This window comes from Coturnix japonica, chromosome 4 (assembly GCF_001577835.2).
Source record: "Coturnix japonica isolate 7356 chromosome 4, Coturnix japonica 2.1, whole genome shotgun sequence".
Lineage (NCBI taxonomy): Eukaryota > Metazoa > Chordata > Aves > Galliformes > Phasianidae > Coturnix > Coturnix japonica.
The window spans coordinates 68,837,924-68,863,711 of NC_029519.1; the positions used below are offsets into that span (position 1 = coordinate 68,837,924).

The window sequence follows — 25,788 nt, forward strand, 5'->3', positions numbered from 1 at the left end:
CTTTCCTCCTTCTGAAGTTGCTCAGCAATTACTCTGTTTATCTTTTAGAAATTACAGAATATGAATGAGGGACAGCTGGATGTCACTTCAGGAAGATTTAGAAGAGGCTAATTTTATATTCAACTGCAGATAGATCAAGTGCAATACATAGGCTGCTAAACTAAGGTCTTCTATATTTGATATTTCACTGTGCAGAATATCAAATATAGAGGTTAGCACCATAAGCAGGACTCCCAGCTCTGAACTTGAGCTCATAAATCCCACTGAAGGCTTTTTTTCCCCTCTTGAACATGGTGACAGTAAGCTACATAATCTGGAAACTTTTTTTGCATTTCTCCCTGCAACTCCACTTTTAGGAGAAAAAAAAAAGGTATTTCAGTTGGGGCTGAGCTGTCACTTCAGAGCAAAATATGTTTCTTTAGCTTGTGTTTGTCTGAAGTTCTGAAGTCACACTTAAAAGACTGAAAAATCTCAAGGAAATTACAGCAAAACCTGTAAACAAAAATTTCTTGTGATTTTAAAATTAATCTTACAGTTCTGAGCTCTGAAACCCTCCTGAATGCTTGGTGCCAATATTTTTAAGGCTTCTTTCATATGAACACACAAATGGATAATCTTATCAATAGTTGCTGTCAAATATTTAGGTGCATAAAATGATTCTTGTGCTTTCAGGACACCACAGAGAATGGAGGAAGTGATTTGAGGTCCCTAGCAATGTAACAACAGTGTCATTCTGCTGAAATCAGCTCAGGTGTGCAGGTATAAAATTGGATCAGCAATGCTGTGGCTAATCATGGCCTTGGTCTGTGCCTTAATTAAGGAACAGTGTCCATTCTTCAGTGTTAGAATGAGCAAAAATATAATTTCCTGTAATAATTTCTGTCCTTTGTTTTAAAAGAGACCCTTTCAAGGCTGAAATGTTTATATACCACATAATGCTGTAATCTGCTTGGGGAATACACAAAATAAGAGTTCAATGAAACAGTATTCTTTGCTAGCGAAAAGAAAAAAAGATGCTACTAGTGAAAAGGAGATGATGCCTCATTGAGGTTAACAGACTGGTTAGTGATTGAAACTTGTCTCCTTCCCAGCTTTGTTTGAGGTGCTGACAGGTGTTCCCTGCCTGGCATCCCCTCCGGGGCCTTTTTCATTAGTTAACTTATGGCACTGGGATCCAGACTCCTTCTGTTTCCTTTTTTTTCCTGGCTGTCAGTCAGGAAAGATTTGTCTACTAGCTTGGACCCAAAAAATGACTTTCTACAGTCTTTCATTTGCTGCTTCTTATCACCATCTTCTATACCAAACTATCTCAATTCTTATTCAGCTAGTAAGGGAAACTCCTAAAACCAGCTTTTTAAAATTATGGTAGTTAAGCTACTGTAATAATAGTATTTGTTAATGCTACTGTAGGAATACAGAAGTCTTTTTGAGTTTGAATGCTTTACCTTTGTCTTCAATAATGAGATAGAGCTGATTATTTTATCTTTTGTTATTTTACTAAAGAAAAGCAGAAGGGAAACGCCATTTAGATTTTACATCATTTGGAGAATAAAATAGGGCTAATTAGACATATTCACTGTGCTGATAAAGCTCTGGTGGTGTATACTGAGCAATGGTGTTTTTATCAACCTGTCATATAGCTCAGTTGTTGTAAAATCAGTACAATACCTAAACGCCTTTGGAGAACTGTGAGGAAGTGGCTGCCATTGCTATTAAGGTAGTTACGCATGGAGTGAACTAGTGCTGCTTTCATCTGAAGGCAATTCTCTGTGCTGTCTAACCAATCCATTTTAGAGATCCTTTTAAAGAACTGTTTATTGATGCAGCTGTTGAGAGTCTCGTACCATTGTAGCCAGCAGTGTGGACACTCTGCAATGTGCAGGTGCTGAAATACTTTTTCAGTATTTTTCCTTACAGCAGAATGCACAAAAACTCCCAGATTCATCTTCACATAACTCTAGTCTCTTAAATGAGGTGTCTGGAATAGGAATACAGTTGCTATATTCAGTAGGGAGTGAAACGCATTTGTGAGGGGCTTAAATTTCAGAAAGTACATGCCAGCAGCCCTCTGAAAATTAAATCTTTTAAGAAGGTTAAGGTGGTGAAGAATTGGTTTCAGCAGTCATGCCTGAATATTAAATTGAAAGGCATGCATTTTCAAGTCAGAATTCTTCATTGTGATTCTAGCTGCTATCGAACAGGTGGATAGGAATAACTGATAAAGCAGGGAGATCGGTTTCTCCCAGATCTTTTAGATGGCTCATTTAAGATGCTGGTGATAGCCATTAATGTAGAATGTCTCCAATTTGTTCTAATGCTCAGTAGAATTTGAAGAAGTTTGGCAATTGAGTCAGACTTCAGAGGAACCCAAATTCCACTGTCAGACCACATATGACATAATACGAGACAGGTGGATTTACTAGATAAATACGTTGCTAAGGATTTAAATCACAAAGGCTGGGTGTTCTGATGCTTATCTTTGTTTTGCTGTTGGAATAACATATAGAGATGTGAGCGCTAATTTCTGACCTCATTAGCTAAAAAGCTGCCTGAGATAATTACTGGGCATTCTAAAGCCACAGGCAAAATTAGCATTCTCTTTGTAGTGATAAGTCTATGTTTGTTTGTTTGTTTGTTTAAAAAAAAAAAACGTTTGTAGTGTGATTTCAGTTACCATTTGTGGAGAGAAGGATTCTGCTCAGTATCCTGCAACTATTTCTGTTTCATAGAAAAAATGATCAAAAATAACAGAGAAATATTAAGAACATGTAATTTAAGGTCCAACGATGCATATATCTAAGTGTAGACTACAACTTCTTGTCTGCTTGTATTCTGGAATATGATGTCATTACTGTCTTTTGCCACTTATTTATCCAGGAATGTATCCAGACCATGTTTTGCATTTGAGATTCTTCACAGTTTCTATATTTGTGTCCAGTTCTGGGCTCCCCGGTTCAAAAAAAGACAGGGGTCTCCTAGGATTCCAGTGGAGGACCACAAAGATGTTAAAGGGCCTTTCATCCCACATGAGGAAAGACTGAGTAATCTGGGGAAAAGAAGAATGAGAGGGGTCTGACTATTGTTTACAGGTATCTGAAGGGAGGTTGGAGGCAAATGGGTGAGCCAGGTTCTTCTTGGTGGTGCGTAATGATAGGACTATCATTCAGGAGTAGTGGCCTGACACCTGAACGAAGAAACTTCTGTACGAACATGCAGAAGTACTTCTTTATGGTAAGGGTGACAGCACTGGAAGAGGTTTCCCTGAGAGGTTGCGAAGTCTCCTTCTATTCAAGACCTGCGCAACCTATTGCAAAGTGCCTTCGTTAGCAGGGGGTTTGGACTCAGTGGTCCCTTGATCTCTTCCAACCCCTGCAATTCCATGATTCTGTGATTTATTTCATTATTTCCAAAGAGAAAGTTAACTTTGCACAAGATGTATTTATGTTTGCTTTAATTTATGGATGACTGAAATGGAATAAGTTATTTGGTGTACAGATAGCATAAAAAATGATTAAACACATCCAAGCAAGTTCAGTAATCCTGGAAAAATGTTCAGGCTTTATACAACGTAGACTCCAGACTTTGGCTGCTGTAGGTCCTCAGCCCTTTTTCATGCTAAGGGCAGTGTGGCAGAAGATGCTGCTGGAATGAAGATGAGATGAATTGAACTACGAATGTGGAGTCAGTCAGCTTGAGGAGGGGCTCTGTGTGAATGATTAAACCTTATGTATGAGGTTTGCCAAGAACCAAAAAAAGCATTCTCTTAAAAAAAAAAAAAAAATCTGAAAAAAAACTATTTCTCATAGTATTGTCTTTCCCTGTATTGATTTTCAATTTGTAATTATCCCTTCTGTTGCAAGTGGGGAAAAAAAAAAGGCAAAAAATATTTAATAGTATTCTAATTCTGTTGATAAATATAGCAACTGAAATCACAATGCTGTTGTTGACTAGATTCTGTTATCTCCTATTGCTTTTCTTCATGTATAGGTGATATATGCCCTGAACACTAAGAATGATGAACATGAAGACAGTATACAGGCTCTGAGAGAAGCTCATGAAGAAGAAGTTCAGCTCATTCTTGCTGAGATGAGGGAAACAATTCTCCAGTACAAAAGCAAAGCTGAAGAAGAACAGTTGCTGAGAAAACGTATTCAAGTCCTTGAAACTGCAGTAGAACAACACAGGAGAGTAAAGGAAGAAGCCTTGACAGAGTTAACATTGTTCAAGAAGCAGGTGGAAGAGAGGGAACCAAGAGCAGAAGCAAAACTGATGCAGATGACCCTTTCCACAGACACAGTAGATTTCAATGGAGATTTTGAAAACAAACTTCTTCATTTAAATGAGGAGACTGATGGACTACTAAATGAATGCCAACTGTCTAGGAGAGAAAATTTAGGTGAAGATATTTTGGCTGAAAAATTCAGCATGGAAGGACAAGTTCTAGTAAAGGAAATGGAAAAACTGAGGAGTGAGAACCAAGGAGCAATTAAAGAATATACTCAGAAAACAAACCAACTGCGAACCTCCTGTGAGAGAGGAAGAGAGTCTTTGAAAAAGTCAACACAGCCATCTATGACAGAAACAAAGAATCAGCAGCAGCAAGGAGAAATGGAGCAAAGGAATTGCTCAGAGGCTGACAAAGGCTTTTGGATGCAGCAGGTAAAGAAACTGGAGGCAGACCTAGAGGAGAAAAACCAGAAGATAAATGAGAGGAAGAAACATTCCCAGAGGCTGAAAGAAAGAATACAGGTAAGGCAGAAGACTGTGATCCTTGCGCTGCCTGTGAAAGTGCAATTGGTAATTCTTTAAAATATGGGGAAGGGAGGGATCTTTTAAGTTTCATTTTGAGTCAAATGCTTTGTAAGTATAGAGCAGTGCTTGAGACTCAAGACAGAAATGGAAGGTTATAGTGCCATAGTTTTTAAGAGTGACTTAACGTGATTTGTAGGTAACATTCAGGAGAAGTGAACAATGGAGACAAAAATTTATGCATGTGAATGCATGTAATGCATTGCATTACAATGTCAAAAACACAGCGTTTTAGAAATAAGAACTGGAAATTAGAGGATGGTGTCTTTGGCAATTAGGTTTTTAATTCAGTATCAGCTAGACAGAACTGAAATATTTTCTGGTAGTCATATACTCAACTGGTGCACACTTCAAATCCGATAGGACTGTGAAATGAGGCTGAATTATGACCAGCTTAGAATATTGCCTTGAGTCTTTAAAGCAGGTATATCCAACCCATGTCCACGTGTGGCTTGCCCCTTACCATCATAGGGGTGGCCAGTGGCTGGCAAGCACCCATCTCAGCAGCAACCGAACATCAGTGTGCTATTAACCCTATCTGGGCTGAAATCAGGACATGGAGTGGGAACAGTGCAGTGTTAATTCATGAGATGAATCTCATTAGTTAGCTTTTAGTACAGATTGTTGGGAAATTAAAGGAATTATGTCCTGTTCCAGGTTTAGGGTAATTATAGACATTTTAAATGTGAACACCCATCAATGAGTTACCTTTACAATGATCCTTGCTGAGGGAATGGCTGCATGTTACAAATGTTCTGGCAGCAGAGTCAATTTAAGTGCATGGAAGAGAAAAAGATTCTTTTGAATGAGCTCTTTTGGTGAAAGATCATTATAATGGAACTGCAGCAAAAGAGAAAATGATTATTTTGGATGACAAAAAAATGAACTTATATAATAAAGCACAATACATGTTTTAGAATTTTAAGTGTAGCTTAAGGGAATATAGCAAGAAATTCTGGGATCAAAAAAATGTGGGGGAAGATCTAAGTGTAGTCAAAGAGATTAATATGCTCCAGCAGAAGGAAATTCTGCAAAAAGCAGGTAAAATGCTCATTAATGTCATTCTGAATTATTTCCCTTGTTAGTCACTCACATTGGAAATTCCACGAGTTAGTTATGCTATTTGAAATGTAAATGTTGCTTCTGCAGAAGGTTGGGAAGCTGTATTGAATTCCCAGAGCAAAGCTGCAAATGAAGTAGATGAAGTAAAGCATCAAATAATACAACTGCAGCAAATGACTTCTACCAAAACAAGAGTGGCTCTGAACATATGTGAGAGCTTAGTCAGGTGGTTTGCTCTTAAACATTCAAAGGCACAGCATGAAAAATATACTGAAATCAAGGTCATTTTTCTTGCAATGTTTTTTCTGCTTTTGTGTTATTCTATAGAAATCAGTCTGGTGGGATTCCTAGGCCTCAGGCCTTATCCAATGAAACATTGACTCATGTTCATAACTTCAAGAGTTGCTCAGAGATAGCAAAAACCTGTTGATATCCTTAATGTGAAATTGACCTAGACCTGGGTAGCATTCAACTTCTGTATCTAAAAAGTGGAAGGAAACAAGTCTGACTTTCTCTGTTGAGGCTTAATTGAAACACAAACTTTTAAAATTATATTTTGGGAGAGAACAGAGAATGTTCTTCTGAAAATCTAAACAGAAATAATACCAGAAATAGATTCAGTATGGTTAGGACTGTTTGTATCCTTAGAGTTCCCTCTGTACAATGTCTTCTCCTGTCATTTGGCCAGATACAAAACTTTTCTTGTGTCTATATGTGGATAGATACAGAAGTATGATTCCTGGAAGTCTGTTAGTGGAAGCATTCTGTAAAATTAGAGTTGCTATTGAAAACATAAGAAAAAAAACAAATCATCCTCTGTACTTTTCTGAAGAACTGAAGTTGTCCTTGAGGAAGCTTCCATACTTGAAAATGAGTCACACACACAAAACCAAAATAGCAAAAAAACCTGAGACCAACCAGACCTGGACTGAAGATGAGGCATAGAACCCTGAAAGGTTATAGTTCAATATCATTTACTAAAATGCTGTGCTTTTCAACAGAGAATGCCCACTGAAATAGAATATTCCCTACCCCAGAATTCTATCTTGGTTTTGTCAAGTTATATAGCTAACGTGATTTATAAATTATGGAAGCTGTAGCTAGTTAAAAAGAAGGTATGAATTCAAGACACAACCTGCTTTATAAAGGCAACTATCAGCTCCATAAGGAAAAGACTTGTCTGAAGGAATGGCTGTTGGGTTGGAAGATTTGTTGTGAAGCATATAAAGGAAATCAAGTTAATCTAAAACTTCAAGCAAGCTGAAAAAAACGCGGAAGGTGGAAGTGTTCTATTTATAGATGCTCTAATTCATCTGTTTTTAATCTTATTGGTCACAGTGACATCATTTGATTTATCCTCACCGGAGGCACTTTGAATCTTATAGTGCAAGGATTCTCTTGCTCTGGTCTTAACGAGAGGAAAAGAAAAAGAAAAAAGGGGTTAGAAAAAAAAAGTCAAGCTGGTGTATTTCTACAAAAAGCTCCAGAGGCAGGAAGGTGACTTTATCCTTGATGTGACAAACTGCCTTCTTAGCAACACTTAGAATTACATGCTTTACATGTGACAGCTGGAGCGATTAATGTGGGTTCCCTCCTGAAGAAATATGTATTGTGGGTGTGTTCCAATTTCTGGCTGCAATTTCCATGGATCTCTGCTGTGAAACATTCAGATACTTTGATTTAATTAAAATTTGGCATTGTTTAGGCTGAGGAACTAATTCTATAAAGTGTTAGTAAATGGATTTGGTAGGTGTTCTTAGTGACATGGCCACAAAAGCAAACAGAGATGTATACGCATGACCTTATTTAAGTGTAGACACAAAGAATGATTGTCTTTTTGTGGATTCAGACAAGTATTCTGATCAGTGCCCTCTCTCAATGTGTTTTAAGTGGCTGAATTTTTCTTGTTGGGACACATTAGCAATAAATGGCTTAAGATATTCTTCAAAGAAATCTACTTTCATAGGAAGTGCTCATTGTGATAAATTCTGTTATCTCTTACCTAGTGGTGTGAGTCCTTTGGCTTCAGTAGATTTTGCAGTCTGTAGTGTTTCTGTGCAGTAGGAACACAAATGGGGGCAGAAATGCATTCAAATGTAGGAAAATGTGTTTAGTTTTAAGCACATGCTTTAATGTGCAGTGATGCTCACACCTCACTGCATGTCTAAGCAGTTTGCCAAACTGGAGTGTACACTAAGGCCAAATCTATTCTCTGTCTTCTGTATTTTGTGTAATGTATTTCTCAGGGGTCTTATTGGACAAAAGAAGTAAATGTGTATTAGAGCAGATTGTAGAACTGGACAATCAGACTGGCCAAGTGTTCTTTAGACCTCTGTTGTTGCTTTCATTTTTCTTAGTTTTAATGCTGCTGTACCTTTTCAAGTTCAACATCTCTTTGAGAGTAATCAAAACTCTCACAGACGAGTTCTGAAGTCATAAAAATGTGTTGCTCCTGTCGCTTAATGCTATGTTTTGTAGTTCCAGATTCTGGAGACTAAGAATTGTGTTAAGTGCTCTTCAGGAGAGTTCATTTCTGTTTATGAAACTGCTGTAGTCCATGCATTTATGCAGTGCCCCTTCTCATAAAGGAATCTATGAGAGTAAATTGTTTTATCTGTCTGTGAAAGTGTTTACATGTGATCAGTATGGGAAGAGAGTGTTTCAAGTGTAAGCCTTACTAAATGGACTCTGTTACATGAGGTATTGTTTTATGAGACTGGGTTTTTACAAGGTATGCTTAGAATGATGTTAGGCTGAAGCTCTTCACGCAAGTCAGATCAAACTTAAATGCTGATAATTTCATAATATTGTTTGGGGAAAAAAAAAAAAAAAGCATACCAGTAGTTGTTTATTACTTCTAGGCAATAAATCTCATTGCTTATAATCATCTCATGATTCTATGATTTCCTCTTAGAGTGTCACAGAAAGTTACTAAGGAAATCTTGAGTAAGTTGTATACTCTCTTTTTTGGTTTTGGACTTTAGGAACTCCAGACACAGCTAGAGGAATTTAAAAGAAAATCTGAGTGTGAAATGAAGCAACTGGAGAAAGAAAAAGAAGCCCTAACTGGGAAACTTCAAAACTCTTCACTTGAGGTAAGATAGTCATAAATGTAAATTAGTAATAAAAAGGCTTTTCTTTTTTTTTTTCTTCTGAACGGTTCTTGATTACACATGTAACAGGTTGCCCAGAGGGGTGATGGGTGCCCCATCCTTGGAGACATTCAAGGTCAGGCTGAGGAACCTGATCTAGCTGTAGATGTCCCTGTTCACTGCAGGGAAGCTGGTCTAGATGACTTTTATGGGTCCCTTCCAACTCAAATAATTCTATAATTCTATATAATCACATTTGTTGCCATTGTCATTCAAGAAAATATGAAAGATAGAAATAAGAAAAAATACTGCTCCTCAATGTCTATGAAGATTTTGGCATGCCTGTTTATTTTGATGAATCTCATACTATACTGCTCTTTGGTTTTATACTGAGGCTTTATGCAAAGGAATTTGACTCTGTGTTGGATGGTGACTTTGACTTTCTGCATATGGGGCTACGTGGATTTGGAATTTTCTCTATTGATGTGTGTGTGTTGTGATTGGCTGACTGTAATTTCCACCACTTTTTATCTTCACTGCTTCTAAGCAATTTCACTTCCAACAAGTTCAGTAGGATCTTGTATAGGAAGAGATGAAACTCTAGATTTTTCTCAGCTGGCTTTTGTAATTTCTGAGTGGCTATAATAAGATCTCCTTCAGTGTTCATTGACAGAGAAAGGACAGAGAGACCCATCAAGGTTCTAAGTAAGACGTTCAGTCTCCCACCTGCTTTCACTTTCCCCTTCCCTTTATACTGCTTGGTGCGTAGTATATTTCAGCAGTCGCAGCATGTGATGTGGCCATTTACTATATAACATCTGCTTTTCCCCCCATGCAGCTGTGATAGTGTAGTCCTTTTTTATTTCACTTGTAATGCAGATCTAAGTGTTCTGGTATCAAAGAGTTGCATTCCGTTGTTCTATCCATTATTCAGTGTTACAAATGCAGAATGGAAATGTAGTTCTTAATGTTCGAAACTTCAGGCTAAGTGCTGGTTTTAGGTTTTATTACACATCTCAATGTAACTGTTTTCTACAGTGTTCTTCATTGGGAGAATTTCAGGTCAATCCAACTTGTGTTGGCCTATCCAGGCCTTGATACAGGTGACTTCCTTGTATCCAATACAACATGTAGGTTCTTAGAAATCAGTCATCTTTATTCATTTCTAAACTTCCCTTAAGGGAAAAAAAAATCATAGTCTATTCAAAGCTGAAAACTTATTGTGATATGCTGGCATACGTGATGCCTGAATGTTGTTTGAGGTGTAGGGGAAAGTGGTGGATACTGTCCAACCTGATAATATTGCATACACTTATGCATGTATATTCCATTGTAAGGTCTCAAAGAAGTCAAAAGAATTATTTTTTTAATTAATTATTGTTCAGGTTTTGCAGATACAAAAAGTAAAGCAGTGAGCCTTCAAATTCCTTTTCTTGAAGTTATGCATTCAGACCAAAACAACAAGAGAGGAAGCCTGTTTCCTATCTGCTAGTCCTGTGATACTGTGAGTTCATAGTTGATGCAAGGGGTACTGAGAAAATATTATTGCTAAATACATAAAGCAAGTAATATAGTGTACATCATACTGTGTGGTACATTCACAACATCATGTAAGTATAAACAGGTGCACTAAAAAAATTCTCAGTGTATCTTGCAATCTAACAGTGGGGTGAAAATGGAAATGACTCCTCTGAAGCAAAAGTTTGCATTGTTGTTGGTATTTCTTATGTTACTTTCTGAATCAGTTACTTAGAGATATTGCCTCTAAGCAATTGAAATTACTCCACCAGAGAAGTGAAGTGGTTTCAACTTACAGTATTTTCCTTCTAAGGATATTTGACTATTCGCAGCCAACAAACAACCATTTACTCTACTCACATTGTTTCACTGAGGGCATGATTCCCAGCTGGGAACTTTGCAGTGGCTCAGCCCAGAGTTTCCGCCTCAGAGACTAGGCAATGTGCTGTTACTAATCCAGTTCTAACCTGGATGATATTTCACATCTAAAAATAGCTTTCTTAGCAGCATAAGGCATATTTTTGGTTGGGCTGACATAGCTAGAGCACAGTGCAGAGTAGACAGAATCATGATAATTAGTTTTCTCTGGGGACACACTTCAAAACTGCAGTATTTCTATATTACTGCTTTTTTTTTTTTTTTTTTTCCTTGATAAATATGCCAGATTTGCACCTCTGTGGTGCCTTGGAAGGAAAGATATGAAGTCCTGTGTGAACTGAATGCTAATTAATTGGAGTCCTCCAGTCCCTTACTTTTGCACTGCAGTATCTGTTTAGCATCTGTAATGAGAGTATTCTGGAATTACAAGGTACATAAAATAGAAGGGTGGGATACACCAGAATCGTGTTGGCAGGCTTGTGAGTACCATCAAATAACCATAGCAGCTGTGGATGTGTGCCGTGCCTGCTGTGCTTGTTCCTGTCCATCCAGTCAGGACTTGCTATAAATTTTGGAAAGCAGTTAACTGAGGTAAATGTGAAATAAACCTTAAGACAGCAATAAAATAGCATTTTGTTGTTACTGTTTCTACTGTGTTACTGTTTTGATGTAAAAGCACCATAGTATGAGTAAAACTAAGTAGCATTTGGATGCTTTATTTTGACTGTCTGGACACACTCTGAAATGTGTTGACTCTTCTATAATACATCAAAAGACAGTTCATATAAGAATATTAAGTATGAATTCATACTGTCTCAATATATTGAGATGTTTCTACTTAAGATAGACAGTGAGTCAAAATACTCTCTCTGATTCCAACTTTAGATCTTGTCTTTGAGAGTTCATGCTTAGGTACAACAAATACAAGAAGGAGTAAGTTGATAGGGGTGAGGCTTCAAATATTCATAGAATCTGGGAGCACAGAAATGAAATAAACAAAGAAGTCAGAGGGCAAGCATTCTGTGGCATGCACAGCCTGGTATTTTTGCCCATTGGCTATTTAGACTCTGAGATGTGCTTCAAGAGAATCAAGAAGCACAGTAATTATCTCTATAAAATAATTAAAACTGAAAGACATTTGAAATACTTCAAAATTTATGTCTTTTACTGATCGTTGATGACTTTTCCTTTGCTTGGAAGACATTGGGAGGCAAAGTGAGTTGCCATTCGGTTAAATCTCGTAATTTATAGTTTACTTTGTGGAAAATCATAAACAAAAGTTGCAGCAGCTCTGGAAATGAAGGTAAAGTTGGCAAGTGACTCTGGCATCTGCTTGTTCTTGGTGTACACAGATCTCATTATACAGACACATTAAAGTCAATATTTTTCATTAAGAGTCATGTTAATCAATTATTCTTCTCTAGTGTGTTCAGACAGCTAGTAGAATGGCACAAAGGAAAAAGCCAACTAACAAATGTCAGACTAGTTATCTTAAACTCACAGTCGGGGACAGAAAAATTCTTTTCAAATTTGTCAATTCAGAACTGTTTCATAGGAAATTAAAAATGCCAAGTGGGTTTGAATCTGTTTGGGAGATGGAAAAACTTTTATTTTTTGGCATTTAAAAAAGAACAAGAAAAAAAGACATGATTCACATAACACTTGGTTAAGGAATGTTTGTTTTCTTGTCTATCAACCAACCATTCCCCTGAAGTGTGGGGGAGCTGGGCATCATATTTTTTTTTCCCTTCTGCCAGCTTTCTCTCCATTTAAAGAGTTCCCTTGTCACTGGGTAATAAGATACTACTGTCTCGTTGCCACTTCTTCATTTGTGTGTTGTCATTGGACAACCTAGGCCTCCATCACTTGGGTAAGTATCCCACTTGCTTTCAGTGTACATGCACGTGCTTTCCTGCCCTCATTTTTTTTCTGTGCCTCCATACTTGCTTTCTCTCTTACACATACGTGCACAGCAATACCAACACTACTGTCTCTTATTCCCTTGTGTGCTATGAGTAAAGTCATTTGTCTCCATGTAAGTGGTGAAATAATTTAAGCATGTGATATGTTGAATTCAGTCTGAAGGGAATGTATTTTAACTTTTCATTTTGACTTGCACATTGAAAAACACTTCCTCTGGCCTGATTCAACTAGAAATTTTACTCGTTGCTTGTTTTTTTTTTCCACCAAGAAGAAAAAAGCTTCCCAGGTTTGTTAAAGAGTTTGGGTTTTTTTTAACAAGATTCATGTCTGCTTGCAGACTTCTGTCATATCTAAATTACTGATACTGCTGAAGATCTCAGAATATATGAAATATCAGTGATAAGCTAAGGAACTTTGAAGTTCACATATAGTACACTGGCTCATCTGGTAAAAGATATCCATGTTAACCACAATACTGGCATGGCAGTATCTCTTTGTGAGCAGTATCTCCAACTGTGTTGGAGGCAGTTCAGAGGGAAGAAGTTCAAGATCGGTGATGATCAGTAATGGCCACCACCAATTAACTGGAGAAAGAAACATGACTTTGATTTGAAGGAAAGACCAAATTTATTTAAATAGAAGTAGTACAGTAAACTGACCTGTGTACAGAACTGCAGTTGTACAGCCATAACCATACTCAAAATATGGAACAGTGGCTCTCTTATAGCTGTTTTGCAGCGTTTTGACCCTTCCCAGCTCTGTTCTGTAGATCTCATTGTTCTGTGCTGGGAACCTGTGTGAAAAGTACAGGCTTTGAGAGTACATGAATAGGGGCTGCAGTCCATCCGTGAATGGAGAAGAGCCTCAAGAGATGGAAAGAGAATATATCCTTTGGAGAAAAAAAGTCAGCATGCTCAACTAACTTCAGAAAGAAAAGAGCCATAAAGAGGGGGGAATGCACTTAGCTATCATGAGAAGGTATTCCTAGCATTTGGGGAAGTATGGCATAGCTTGTTCTTGTCTCCCTTTGGATGGTGCAATGCTCCCTGTGCCCAAAAATTGCTGCTGAATGTTTAAAAACCTACTGAAAAGACAGCAGACTCATCCCTCTCTCCCCACTGAAAAAAATATGAAATCCACAACGTTATTCTTATAATGAGAACTCTGCTTTTGTGAGTGCTGCTATAGATGTCTACTGTGTTTAGTATGTAAGCTAAGAAAGGAAGGAAAATAAAACAGCTGGTGTGACGTGCAGAATTCCTGTTTCCATTAGTTCTAATCTACTATGTTAGAAATGGACTCTGAAAGGTTGTTTCTCAGTGCTGACAATAAGCTCAGCCTGCCTCCGGATTTGTGCCCCAGTTGGACTATGGGCTCTGCATACAAGATGAAGATGATCTGAAAAAGAAATAATTTAAGAAAAGTACTTGATGGGCAAAAGACAATGTGTGCAAAAGTGCATGCATGTCATTGTTTCACCAGTTTATGTTTGAAGGGGTATCTGCCTCCCAAAAGAACTTTAAGAAGTGTTGTGTTTTTCTTGCTTCTAATGCTTTGAGATGTTCTTCAGAAGGAGCGATTTTAGTTGTTTGGGGTTGTTGTTTTTTAGGTACTCATTAAAGCTGCACAAATCATTTGTTTCCTGTTTGTTGATTAAATTTAAAAGCCGGGAAAGGTTGAAGGAAAATTCAAGAGTGTCTTTGAAAGTTTTAATTAATGTTTTATTTGAAGTGTTGTTTTCATTTTAAATAAAGAAAATAAGTTTCTAAATTAAATGTTTCAAACGAAGAATTCAAAGTTTCCTACTTAAAGTTGCTATGAAGGAAGAAAAAAAAAAAAGCTTTTAAAGTTAATCTTTGAATGTTTTCAGTTGAGTAAAACCATTCTGAATTAGTATAGTAGCTATCTGGAAAAAGCACTTATTAGCTCCTTTTTTCACTGAAGCAAAGGGGTCACTTAATGAAACGAGCATCTTGCTATTTTTCACGAAGCATCACAAGATCATAGAATTTACTCAGATTTACAGAATTCTTCTTCATTGTTAGTGTAGCCATTAATCCTTTCCTGCTTTTCTGGTAGGTGGCTCAGCTGAAGCAGATATTAGACCAGCAAGCAGATAATTTCAAGGAGTCGCTGAAGAAACACAACCTACAGTCCAGCAAAGAAAAGGAGAAGCTTTTGCAGGATCTTCAAAACACCATTAAAGAAAACCAGAATGTTAAACTGCAGCTGGAGGCGTCACATCAAAAAGTCTTAAAAATGATGGAGAAGAACAAAAAACAGGAACTCAAGGTCAGTTTGTGATCTACTTGCTAAAAAATAGGTGGTATGGCTAAACAATGTTAGTAACCCCTGAATATCAGCTCATTTGGTACCTGCTGTCTTAACTGTGTGCTGCCATTGCGGCACATAATGAGCTATTCTGTGATTTTGAAACCTTGTTATTTTAAGGGTTGGGTTTTTTGTTGGGTGGTGGTGACGGTGTTTTTATTTTAACTTTTTTACTGAGATCACAGTATGAATGAAATTATTTCTATAAAATACTGTATCCTAGTCTAGTTAGGCTAGGATGAATGCAGACTCTTCTAGCTGTGCTCTGCTTCACAAATACAAGGGAATTCCTAAGTGTTTTATTAACAGGACTCGCTTTTTATTATTTTTCATCCATTATTCATTTATACATAAATAGTTTAAAAGAAGTACATTATGTATGTGTAATGATGCGTATTGGCTTAGATACTTTCAAGAAATGAATTTTATACGTAGATAATGAAAGCTTCTAAAGGTTCAAGGGGATATATTTCAATGACAAAATGTTAATGCAATATAATGAGGTACTGAAGGAAGTAGGAAGTGTTCAAGTGGAAAAAAAAGCTTAAAAAAATCTACATGCAATTGTAGCATGGAGTTAGTATGTCTCTTTTTTGTATTGCACACATTAGGAAAAGTCTTTTAAAATGTATTTGGTAAAACCACCATAAAAATGATTTAATGTCTTGTTTACATATTCAGAATCAAATCCCAGCTTTATCAAAGCAAGCTGAAGGCAGTAGCTGGTACAAATGAAACTGGTAATAGGACCTTGCTCTCAGAGCCACTACACAGCAGCTACTCCAGCAGTATATCAGCAGCACTTCCAGTGATGCTGCGAAGTTTTGTCCAAGAAAGGCTAATTGAAAAATAGAAGCCTTTGTCTTGCACAGTGTGATAAGAAAAGGTATTCAGGTCCAATCTGGGACTTTCTGTGGTGAATGGTAAAATATCTTTTTAGTGCCAAATAAGTACGTCAATGTTATTGTTTCATTTTGCACAACAAATCTAATAGAGGATATTGTGATGATTTATCTTGTCCCTATTAAGTTTTCTTTTTCATCTTCTGGTCATTTTTATTCTTATGTTGGTGAAGTGTCATGTAAAAAGATGATGAAAATAATAAAAGTTCTGTAACGAAAGACTAGATTCATCCAGATATTACAAGTAAGCCAACAAGGTGATACATAGGCTCCAACTACTTTGTTTTTCTGGGGGGATATTTGCTTACAGGAGGCAGAAGAGCGTTTGAAAAAGGAATTTAATGAGACTTTCAAGATCCAACATCAGTCTCATAGGCTGGAAATGCAAACCTTGGAAGAGAGAGCAAAGAAAGAATTACAGGATGAACTCGAGCAGATACAGAAGCAGCAAACTCTGTTGCTAGGTATAATGTCTTATGCGTACACAGCTCCTGCTGCTTGATGATATGCTGAGAAGTGCTGGCATTCATCCCATTCATTTTTCTTCCCGTTTTCTGGATCATCTCCTTTCCTGTACCCTTCAATTCCAGCAATACATACTTAGCCTGTTTGTAAACTGTACTCTGCTGTCAGCAGCTTGCATACAGCACACAGATATGCATAAACAGATGTACTGAATAGAAAAATTGTAGTCAGTATATATTTCCTCTTTATTTTTTTTTTATGTGGAGAATTATTCTGTGTGATTCAAGTCTTTTTGTCGAGTTCAGCGGTAGAAATCTGTGGCTCCATACATATTGTTTATTTGGTTTACAAAGTTCCCTGAATAGTTCAGATCTAACAGAACACTGCAATATGAGAACGTGTAATGTCTCCAGGCCTAAACTCAGGTTATTAAAGCTCATTTGTAAAATGTTTTTTAACTAAAGAAAGAATAATTTAAAAGTACTACCATTCTTGCTTTTTTTTCAGTCATTCAAATTTATTAGAAAGATTCGTTGCTCTCTGAAGTTAATACATTCAATAGATAATTTATGTTCAGCTTCTTCAAGGCAAATTTTAAGGATGAGAGAAGAAATGGTCCTTACACAGTCTACAAAATAGCAGCACATGACAGATCTGCTTAAATCAGTGTTGCATTTCAATAACACAAACAGAGCTCTCAGCTTGCATTATGGCCTTGTGTAAAACAGCAGTGGGTTTTGCAATGAAGCTCAGGAGTGCTGCAGTTAAGTCCAAGGTTAGAAGAAGCAATTATAGATGTACTCTGAAAAACAGCTGGCGCAGACCTTACTTCTCTGATTGTGATGTTGATCTGTTGCAGTTATAGCTCTGCAGCTTTGTACTGTTGCTTAGTTGAGTTGTCTACTAATAGGTTTCCGGAGAGAGTGTGTTCCTTTTTCTTACTATTACTGTTCACTAATGGCAAAGGCACCCAAGGACAAAGCAAAATGTAATGTATTAATGTTTTGCATCAACGTTGTCTTTATCTACTTCCCCTGCCCACCTGGCTTCTGACTGCCCTAATTATTATCTCTCTGGTTGTTGTTAGGATCTCTAAGAGTGGAAATTTCTGAGCAGCAGATGTCATGCACTAATCTCAAAAAACAAATAGAAGAGCTCCAAATGGAGCTGAGGAGTGTGAGGACATTGAAGAAGCAACAGGCAAGAATCCAGTTCCTACTTCATTATCTTATTGTGTTTTCTGAAAGCAGTAATATCACTTTTCTTTCTCTAAGCATAAGAAAAGTCTCTTGCAGAAATAGTCTGTTTCCTTTCTTCATGTCACACTTAAAAATGTTAACCTTGCTTATCGGCTTTTCCCTACAGGCAGACTTTTTTCCATTTAAAGATCTGAGTCTTCAACACAAGTAAATAAATGAATGTTACTGAAAATGTGTATTTTATGGAGAATATAATGCATGTTTGGGAAAATGTGATCATGGATTTTGTCATGCACATAGAATTTCACATAAATTTGATAAATTGGTTGACCCAAAATCAATGCATGCAAGTCCATTGATGTCTTTGGGTTAAATAATAAGAGGCTATGAATAAATAATTTTTGTATTTTTCTTAGGAAGGAAGCAGCCAGAGCCAGATCAGATCTCTTCATGATGAGCTAGAAAAATGCCAGGGTGAAATTTCTGAGCTCAAGAAGGAGAACTTGCTTTTGAAGGACACAATGGAATTACTCAGCACTGAGTTGGAGACACAGAAGCAAGAAGCTGCACAGCTTCAGGATAAGGAGAGACAACACAAAAGGTTTGCCTTAAATTCACTTCACAACACTATCTAGAGAGTCTGTTGCTGAAGCCAGCATTAGAGATGTTCCAACTGTGATGTCAGAATTTCTCAAGTACTAATTTTACTTATAGATGCTGGGAGTTCTGCAAAAGCAGTAATATCGTATTCTTTTTTCCAACCATACTGAAAGGCACTTGAAATAATTGTTCAGTTCTGCATTACTGTGGCCTCACAGGGGTGACCTGAAAAAATCTGCATGACGTTGACTGAATTTGAAAAGGATTGGAAACATTAAATCCCAAAGTCATTCAAGACCTATTAAAAAATGTAGAAGTCTCTGAAGATAAATGCTAGTTTTTCAAGCCCATTCACTGTATCTGAAACCAATGGGTTGCTAACTCTAAAAGGAACACCTGAGAATGCTGTATGTACTCTGTGTGACTCTGCTATGGCTGTAGCAGCGAGCTTTGCCCTGCAGGGTGAGGGCAGTCAGCAGAAACTGACAGAGCCTCTGTGCTCATGGAAATCTGGATCTGTAATATGCTGTTGGCGCACAGAAGGGCAAGTTCATAGTCTTGCTTGTCTTTGTAGGAGGTGGGCTGCATCCTGTTAGTATCCTGCACCAGAGCATGCATTGCATTGCAGTAGTAGCAGTGTCTCCATGTCCTCACAAGAGACTGAGTACTTACTTTTTACATGGGAAACAAAATTGTAGTTGTCCAGTGCATTTCTATAGCAATTGAATCCTTTGAGTTTTCTGGGTCATGATATTTAACACATTCTCTTTGCAAAGGGATTGAGGAATCTGGCACAGGAATGCTTTTCAGTTCATTTCTGCACTTGTGTAGAATGTGTGCTCCTCACTACTCCAGCTATACATGTAAAAGGAGCTTTCAAATTATGTGCTTCATAGTCTAGGGAAACACGCTCAAGGGATAAGATGTCTCTCTGCAGGCTGTCAGAGTGGCTGGAGTAATTGCTGTCAGTGGATATTTAAAGAATGAGAAAGAAAGTTTTTTTCCTTTGTACTCTTTGGAGAAATACTTGAAAGTGTCTTTCATTTTAAGCTTTTGAAACAAAATCAATAGAAAGAATTGCAACCAGAGTTTCAGCAGTGCCCTCCAGCTGCCTTGGAGGAGTTGAGAGCTTCTGTTCATGAAGAGAAGAATTAGTCACATGTCAGTGATGAGGTCTAAAAGGCCTCAAATGGTAAAGCTGCTGGGCTGGAGGATAATCTTTACAGGGGATAGATGGTGTATCTCTACTGTAGTAAACAGAAGCAGCATTAATGGAAATTATGTAAGGAGAAATCCTTCAAATAAGGGGAGAAAATCAAAGAGCTAAAATGGTTGTAAGCATCTGATACAGGCTGCTCTGAGATTAACCCATAGAAAATGTGGAACCTTAACCTGCAGGTCCTGTTTTGCTTCTACAGGGCCAGTAATTTAGGTAAGGCAATAGTTGAATTGGTGAGTGCATAGAAATAACAGCTTTTTACTGTACCCTTAACAACACTGACCTTGTCTTCTGTTATATAGTTGTTTCTGCTCTTAAATTTAATTGCTGTCTCTACTAATTGTGACATTTTATCTGCACGTGCCAAATTTGCATAATCGATTATTTAAAATTAACATTGCTACTCTTGTCAAGTAAGTGTAGCCATTAATGTGCTTGAAGTAATCTTTTCTGTTCTCCTCAGTTGTGAGAATTCCACCTCGTGGGCAGAAACATTCTATAAGGATTAGGACCAGAACAGTCAAAGTTTGTTTGTTTGTTTGTTTGGTTTTTAATGGGAAAACAAATCATAGAATCATAGAATTACCCAGGTTGGAAAAGACCTTGAAGATCATCAAGTCCAACCGCAGCCTAACCAGTACCCTAACTCTAAATCCCCAGACAGCAGTTTCTGTAGGGCGTGACAGAACAGTAGCGAACAAAAGGCAGTAAGATAATATGATTCTTCAATAAATGTATTTCGTTTGGGGTTTGGCATCAAAAAGCAGTGTTACGAGTGGGCTTGAAAAAGTATTGGGCATTTTTTAGTTTTCAGTGGATGGAGCTAATGAAATAACAGTGTCTTTCAAAATATATTGTCTGTTAAAGACAAACACTGTGATGGCATTTCTATGTTTCTTGCTATGTTCAGAATGGTGGTAGGCATTATTAACTATTCCAGATTGGGTGCTATGATGGGATGAAGCACAGCATCAAAGCCTCATCTTAAAATCTCGGAGATTCCAAAATAATTTTACTTAATGTGTATTCCTATACTTTATTGTCACATTTGACCATTAGGATTGATGTAGAGGTTAACCATAGACAGAATGCCACTACTATCACATAAAAAAACCTCTTACTTCCTGAAAGTTGAAGAACAAGTGCTTTTTCTCCAAATAACTTGTCTCTTTCTTACTGTTAGTGAGGTTCAGCCTCAGACTGATGGTGATGTGATGAAGTTAGATCAGCCAATGGAGGCCCTCGAGCTGTGCTGTTAGCTGCCTTTCTAGTCACTAAAATACCTGAAAACTGCATGCTTTCATCAATAGCAATGAACTGGTATCAAAACACGAGAATTCAGACATATTTCAATACTAACGGAAGGCTACTGGTTGTAGACCTCAAAACAAAACATGAAAAAGAACTGGATGTACTAAAACAAGATCACCAGAAGGAAATCAACACTGTTATCTGATTTCAAAAACGCTCAGGCACATCTCTAAGCAAAGAGTTTCTCCTTAGAAGCTGGGTGTGTCATTTAAATCAGCTGTGACCCATATTGACAATGAGTTCTGCTTTTAATTATTATTCCTACCATATATTCCTACCATATATATATATATTTAAATTACTTATGGGTAGAATATGATGAGCACTGAAATAGAAGTGTATGGATTTTTCCTTTGCAAACACAAAAATACAGATACATTGTAATAAACTGATTACTGTTCAAAGGAAACCACTGTACTGTTTTACAGTATTAAAGTAAACCCTGCACTTAGCATCTTAGAACTTTATGATGCATAAAATCATCTTTGTTACAGATTCTACCAGGGTCCTTGATCCATCGTCTTGCCCTTAATTTTGCTCAGCACAGCAGCACCCTTGAAATTAAGCTCTTGCTCCCTTGCAAATTTCTCAGGATATTCTCAAACTGCAACCCCCACTTTATCATATAAATAGATGGCATTTTGTAGCCTTCTTTGGATGTAAGTAGTTCTGTGGTTCTTCAGGCTGTACACCAGAGGTCTCCCACAAATAGTCTTTGTTTTTGTCATTCTCATCTGCTTGGAAGTAGACAGGTCTTTGAGCCTATATATGCTATATAGATATGCTCATGTCTAAACTGTGAGGTACACTAAATGTAAAAACAAAAAAAAAAGGATGTGGTTTATATTCTGTAATTAGTGATCAGTGATGCACATCTGTCTCATTAGTAAACTAGACAGGCGATATGATGTGCAAACTTAATTAGCATTTTACTGGGGCTGGATTTTACACTGGGTAGGCAATTTGGTTTGGAACTCCACATTAAATATGATCTACATACAGATGCCCATTTATAAAAGTACTGTTCCATTGTTCCAATTATGTCCCTATGTTTTAGTCTTAGAATTTAAACCACAGCTCAGGCATTTCCTGAACCTGACCTAAGGTCCTATTTTTGTTGGTCTGCATTCTTTCTTTGGCACAGACTTAAAAAATTAGAAGAAAACACAAGAAAACCAGAGTCCAGACCAGAAGATATACACCTTATAAGCTGCCTGCAAGATAAACTAAGTGAGAGAGAAGAAATTATTAAGCAGCTGGTGGTAAGATATCCTTGTATTATGTACATACATATTTTGGCATCTGTTTGAAGGCACTGGTCAGTGTTTCACTCAGGTTGATACTTTCTCTGTGCTTTTCCGTTCTTTGCCATAAATACGTTTTCACACATATAAATTTCTTTTCCATCAGGAAGGAAGAAAATTTCAGCATTCACTTTTAGCCAGCACTGAATCTTACAGAAATCGGTCTTTTTCTTTCACCCCTAACCCAGGATGTTTGACTCCTATGAAGGTAAGAGGTAATTCAATTGAAGTTACAGATCATGATGTTTTGCCCCTATTTGAGTCATACAAATAACCAGAACAGTAAAGGTCCTGTTAATTTTCTATGGTAATGTTATTCAGTAGAGTTCTTTGCAGTGGGTTCACCTGTAAACAGGTTCTGAGTAAAACTTGTACCCATGCACTTTTGCTGAGTTGTAGTTTTTAACAACACAGTAGATCCCCAGGCAGTTCAGTCTTCCACTGTGTTAAGCACAGCTGTCCATTGCAGGTAACTGAAAGTTACTTTGTTGTTGTATGAATTGAGAAGGATTATGAATTTTGGTTTGTGCTACTTGCAATTTGTCCCTGGTCAGCACCTAACTGAGCTCTGGCTACATCTAAAACCTCAAAGTCAAATATACAGTTTGTTTTAATGAGACTTCCTAACCCCATGAATGCTTATAGCATACCCTGGAAAGAGAACGTATTTTAAATTAGTGAAAGGTGGGAAACTTCATTTTTTTTTCATGCTCCTCCCACGCTGTCTAGGAATGAAGCAGTTTTTGTACCATTAAGTGCGAAAATGTGTGTGTGTGATACAGTTTTCTTTTATGATAAAAAGCAGCAGAAGAGACCAGTTGAGGTGCCCAGTCGTGTTGTCAGTGTACCAAATTTAGCTTCCTATGCAAAGAGCTTTTTGAGTGGCGACTTGAGATCAAAAAGAAGTGCTCCTCAAATAACAAAATCAACAAGCTTAGACCAGAGTCCTGGATGCCTCAGAGCGGGCTCCCCAACAGCACAGACCTCAGACAGCAGCGCTGCCACAAGGTATTTGTTTCTTTTGTCGTGATTTCAAAGAATTTCAGTGAGTTTGTATTCTGAGTCTTGTAGGCATTACAAGCACATTACACGTCTGGAAATAAACAGCGATGCAAGATTCCTGTCTCTTAGTGAATTCCATGTGATCAGTTTTCTCTTAATAGACCCTAACTGCAAATGTAGACTGTAACAACTGCCCAGCAGAGCTTATCATTGCAGGCCTGCCAGATACAAATGGAGAAGTACCGCAAACATTGGAGTGTTGTTAATAATGAACGTGGCTGTTTAAAGCTTTGAGTACCTACCAGTAATTCTGTTAAAGATGTTTCTTTTGTCTCCTTGTTTTGCACCTGGTTGATGTAGCTGAACTTTTATATTAGGAGACATTTGAATGACCCTATAGGCTAATCATTTGGCAAAAGGTTTAGAGACTTAAAACCTAACTAGCAGATACTTAGTGGTATTCCAGTGTCATGTCAAGATCTTTTGCTATTCTTGATTTCAAACAACTTCTTAGTGTGTTTGCACTGAAAAGCTTTTTGTTTTTCTTCAAATTTACAAGCTATTATTTAAAAAATGTTTAGGATTTTCCAAACATAAATTAATTCTAAGAAAGAGTTAAAAATATACATAGTTAATACTATATATAGTTAAAATTCTACATACATATAAAAGATTACCACTATATTTCAGGACAAAAGCCAGCCTTCCCACCTATGTCCTAGTGGACAGTAATTGCTCTGTACGTTGAATGCTGTGGGGTTCTTTCCTGGAAGGCAGATGGTACTGACTCCTGCCAAAGGCAGTAATGCAGGGCCCTGGCATGGATCCAGCTTGGCAATTCCTATATCTTAGAGATGAAAGCATTCTGTGTAATGCCAGATGACTGTCACAGCAAATCAGATTTGTATTTTAAAGGGTAATACATGGGGACTTTAAGAGTAGCTTGGCTGCTTCTTACTCTTTTAAATCAATCAGTTATAAATTGGCTTGGCAGGATGACATGGGATAAAGCCCTGGAAGGAAGAGGGGCCCAAGAAAGCTGGTCAGTATTCAAGGATCATCTCCTCCAAGCCCAGAAGCAGTACATCCTGAGAAAGAGGAAGGTAGGCAAGAATGCCAGGAGGCCTCCATGGATCAACAAGGAGTTCCTGGACTTACTTCATCATAGAAAGGAAGTCTGTAGGGAGTGGAAGCAGGAACAGGTTACCTGGGAGGACTACAAAGAAGTTGTCTGAGCAGCCAGGGATCAGGTTAGGAAAGCTAAAACCCAGATAGAATTAAATCTAGCCAGGGACATAAAGGGGAACAAAAAAATATTCTACAGATATACCAGTGATAAAAGGAAGGCCAGAGAAGATGTGGACCCTTTCTGGATCGAAACTGGAGATGTGAAGAAAGCTGATGTACTCAATGACTTTGCCTCGGTCTTCACCATCAAGGGCTCTATTGACACTGCCCAAGTTGCAGAAAGCAAAAGTAAAAGCTGGGAAAGATCTGCCCATTGTAAATGAAAATATGTTTGAGACCATCTAAAGAACCTGAAGGTGCACAAGTCCATGGGACCTAACAAGATCCATCCACAGGTTCTGAGGGAAAACTGGCAGATGAAGTTGCCTAACTGCTGTCCATCGTATTTGAAAGGTCATGGCAGTCTGGTAAAGTTCCCACTAACTGGAGAAGAGGAAACACAACCCCCAAGGGAAAAAAAAGAAGATCCAGGGAACTACAGGCCAGTCAGTCTCACTTCTGTGCCTGGCAAGATCATGGAGCAGATCCCTCAGAAGGCCCTACTGAGACACATGAAAAATAAAGATGATGTGATTAGTGGTAACCAATATGACTTCACTAAGGGTAGATCATTCCAGACAAACCTGGTGGCCTTTTATGATGGAGTTGCAGTGTCAGTAGATAAAGGAAGAGCAACTGGCATCATCTAGGACTTCTGCAAAGTGTTTGACACTATCCTGCACAACATTCTGGTTGCCAAGTTTAGAAAATTGGATATGATGGATGGACCAGTCTCTGGATAAGGAATTGGCTGGACAGTCACACTCAGAAAGTTGTGGTCAATGGCTCAGTGTCCAAGTGGAGACTGGTGATGAGTGGCGTTCCTCAGGGATCAGTGCTGGAACTGGAGCTATTCAGCATCTTTATAGGTGACATGGGCAGTGAGATTGAATGCACCTTCAGCCAGTTTGCAGATGGTACCAAGCTGAGTGGTGCAGCTGATGTGCTAGAGAGAGGGAATGCCGTGCAAGGGTACCTGGATAGGCTTGAGAGGTGGGCCCTTCCCAACCTTATGAAGTTCAGTATGGCCAAGTGCAAGGTCTTGCACCTGTGTTGGGGTAATCCTGAACACAGATACAGGTTGGGCAGAGAATGGCTTGAGAGCAACCAGCCTTGAGGAGAATGATTTGGGGGCCCTATAGGAAAGCTGGGGAGAGACTTTCTAGAAGGGCATGGACAAGGAAATGGCTTCATACTGGAAGAGAGTAGATTTAAGACTAGATATTAGGAAGAAATTCTTTACTGTGAGGGTGGTGGGACACTGAAAGAGGTTGCCCAGCAAGGTTGTGGATGCCCCCTCCCCAGAGATGTTCAAAACCAGGCTGGATGGGGCTTTGAGCAACCTGGTCTGATGGGAGGTGAACATGATATGAACTCACACTACTG

At 38.0% G+C, this 25,788-nt stretch overlaps 1 protein-coding gene across 4 annotated transcripts in view; it reads left to right on the forward strand.

Annotated features, from left to right (window-relative positions):
* The window catches only part of FAM184B (family with sequence similarity 184 member B), a 33,873-nt gene that overhangs the window by 6,830 nt on the left and 1,255 nt on the right, over window positions 1–25,788 (forward strand). The window contains exons 2-11 of one of the 4 annotated variants that reach the window (XM_015862799.2): window positions 3,988–4,749; window positions 8,856–8,966; window positions 14,862–15,074; window positions 16,326–16,479; window positions 17,568–17,680; window positions 18,096–18,280; window positions 21,954–22,071; window positions 22,220–22,321; window positions 22,916–23,121; window positions 24,110–24,218. In XM_015862799.2, the coding sequence (XP_015718285.1) occupies window positions 3,988–4,749; window positions 8,856–8,966; window positions 14,862–15,074; window positions 16,326–16,479; window positions 17,568–17,680; window positions 18,096–18,280; window positions 21,954–22,071; window positions 22,220–22,321; window positions 22,916–23,121; window positions 24,110–24,218 (2,073 nt within the window). The remainder of the gene's footprint in view (window positions 1–3,987; window positions 4,750–8,855; window positions 8,967–14,861; window positions 15,075–16,325; window positions 16,480–17,567; window positions 17,681–18,095; window positions 18,281–21,953; window positions 22,072–22,219; window positions 22,322–22,915; window positions 23,122–24,109; window positions 24,219–25,788) is intronic. The other 3 variants (XM_015862800.2, XM_015862801.2, XM_015862802.2) reach the window with 3 other exon arrangements.